The 2768-nt window shown below is 48.8% G+C and overlaps 1 protein-coding gene across 1 annotated transcript; it reads left to right on the top strand.

Moving 5' to 3' along the window:
• Window positions 1-971: 971 nt before the first annotated feature.
• LOC115097645 (actin-like) lies at window positions 972-2114 on the top strand. Its single transcript, XM_029613576.1, has one exon. It carries the CDS (start codon window positions 972-974, stop codon window positions 2112-2114), a length of 1143 nt encoding a protein of 380 aa, XP_029469436.1.
• The last annotated feature ends 654 nt before the right edge of the window (window positions 2115-2768 follow it).

Below are 2768 nucleotides of genomic sequence, written 5' to 3'. Positions count from 1 at the left end.
CTTGCTCCGCCCCCACTCACCCCGCCCCCCCCATCCCTCCTCCCTCCTCCACGCCGCCAGCCTGAACTCCATCAGCGTCGGCGTCCCTTCTCCCTCCTCCATGCCACTGGCCTGGCCTCCAGCATCGTCATCATCGTCCCTCTTCTCTCCTCCACGCCACTGGCCTAGCCTCTGGTGGCGGCGGCCCGTGGCTGAGACAGGCAGGGTGAGGAGGACACCACGGTGGCGTTGTGAGAGGGGCATTTTTTTGCCGCCTCAAAATTCTGCCGCCTGAAGCGGCCGCCTCGCCCTGCCTCATTATAGAGCCCGCCCCTGATTCTGAAACAGGGATCTGCCTCTTCCCCTGCTCCTAGGTGTCAGGCCATGGAGTCTAATTTTGGCTACGAGGGAACTCCAACAATACACTCCTCCTTCCACATAATGTAACCGAGGACTCCCACGCTGATTTCCTGTTCTGCCCGCTTTCACACAGGCTGGATGATCAATCCAAACAGCCTCACTGGAGGTGCTTGCCAGGGATGCTCTGCTCTTCCTTCTTCCTGAATCCTAATGCTTGGCCTGAGCTCTGAACAAACAATAGTGGAAACCTCAGAGTCTCTACACCATGGTGGCCCATCTGGATATTTAGGAATAAAGGTCCGGATATAAAAGAGGTGCTATCTACAATGTGTTTGTTGAGCTTTGTTTTCATGCATCTGTCTAGAAAACAGGAAGTCGCAGCAGCCACACCTGTGAGACACTCGCAGAGATGCGTGATAATGAAGGTAAATCAGGCTTTCATTGTTGCATCACACTGAGACAAACAGAACACCTGTCTACATTCTGGACTGGTGGGAAAAGTGGCAAAAGCTTGCTTGCTAGTGTCTGATGAAGGTATCCGCAAACTCGTTTTGCAAAGTACAACTTTGTCCAGTAGGTGGCAAGACGCTAAAGCTAGCAAGTCTACGAGCAGGCGATGAAAGTATTTCAACATGAATATCTGCTTTGGAAAGGAACGTCCCTTTTGGAGATCTAATGCTATTGTCCTGGACATGGGCTTTGGAAGCTGTAAGGCAGGGTTTTCAGGGGCTGCTAATCCCAGCTACGTTGTTGACTCGGTGGTCGGCTACACGCTGAAGAAATCATTAACAACTGGGGAGCCAAAGCAAAAAATGTGGATAGGCAGGATTGCAAGGATGAAGTCAAACTTGATGATGATGGAGTTTTTAAAAGATGGTACCATTGTAGACTGGGATGCAGCCAAAAGCTTGTGGCGACACATCTTATATGAGGAGCTGGAAGTGTTGCCAGAAAAACATCCACTTCTCCTTTCAGACTCCCCCCACAGCCCTGGTGCTAAAAGGGAGGTTATGGCTGAGATCCTTTTTGAGTTTTTCAAAGTCCCTGCCATGCATATAGCCCACCGGCCAGTTTTGGCCATGTACTCCTATGGATGCACCACAGCTCTTGTGGTGCACAGTGGCTATGAAATTACTCATGCCGTGCCAGTCCATGAAGGATACCTTCTGCCACATGCTATTGAAAGAATGGACCTGGCGGGCTTAAGTCTGACTGCTTATCTGCAGAAACGTTTTAGAAAAGCTGCTCCTCACCTGAATGTAATACCCAATTACATCATGGATGACGTCAAGCACAAATGTTGTTACATCTGCCTGGATTTTGAGAAGGAGTTAACTCTGAACGAGCAGAATTACTTAATAAATTACAAGCTCCCAGATGGGCACGTCCTGTGCCTCGGCAAGGAGCGGTTCAAGTGCCCTGAAACCCTCTTTAGACCTTCGTTGCTTGATGCACCTCTAAACGGCATCCAACATTTGGTAGCAAGCAGCTTAAAGAAGATTCCATCCTGCATTAAAGAAGACGTGTTTAGCAATATTCTGTTGAGTGGCGGGTCCAGTATGTTCAAAGGATTTTATGAGAGATTTTGTAAGGAAATGCATAATGTCGTCTTAGATGTCTTCAGCCCAGTGGTTTATTCAATTCCAGAGAGAAAATATTCATCTTGGGTAGGAGGTTCCATCTTGGCTTCCCTGCCTTCATTCCAAACTTTCTGGGTCCATCAGGATGATTATAAAGAATACGGTTCATCCATTATACACAAGAAGTGCTACTAATCGCTCAGCAGCATCAACCTGTCAAAGAAACAATAGGCGTCTACATTCGGCAATAAAGTTTAAAAGTTATGATGGACCTTCTTCTCTTTGTAATCAGGCACCAAGCGTCATTCTGGCAATCAGCTTACTCAGCGAGGTCATGTCTAGAGTGTATCATTCACATTGTTCCTGCATTTTTCTTCTCTGTTTTCATTCCTCTTCTAAATTGTACTTAATTCTAGGGATGTGAATCGGGCTTCGGACGATTGAAAATATCGGACGATATTTTCAAAATCGTCAGAAATCGGGGGCTCCCCCAAAACGATAGGAAAAACCCACGATATTGATCGTGGGGTTCTCTTATCGTTTTGGGGGAGGGCGGGAAAAACGGCACACAAAAATAACCCCTAAACCCACCCCGACCCTTTAAAACTAATCCCTTAGCTTCCCCCACCCTCCCGACCCCCCAAAAAACGTTTTACAGGTACCTGGTGGTCCAGTGGGGGTCCCTGGAGCGATCTCCCGCTCCCGGGTCGTCGGTTGCCACGAATCAAAATGGCGCTGATGGCCCTTTGCCCTTACCATGTGACAGGGTATCCGTGCCATTGGCCGGACCCTGTCACATGGTAGGAGCACTGGATGGCCCGCGCCATTTTTAAAGATGGCGCCGGCCGT

This window comes from Rhinatrema bivittatum, chromosome 8 (genome assembly GCF_901001135.1).
Source record: "Rhinatrema bivittatum chromosome 8, aRhiBiv1.1, whole genome shotgun sequence".
In the NCBI taxonomy this organism is placed as follows: Eukaryota; Metazoa; Chordata; class Amphibia; order Gymnophiona; family Rhinatrematidae; genus Rhinatrema; species Rhinatrema bivittatum.
Note: the sequence above shows the minus strand (reverse complement) of the source record. Positions and strands in the feature narration are given on the sequence as shown.

Excerpts from the sequence above, each read along its gene's own strand:
- LOC115097645 (XM_029613576.1), top strand. The coding sequence starts at position 972 with ATGAATATCTGCTTTGGAAAGGAACGTCCCTTTTGGAGATCTAATGCT.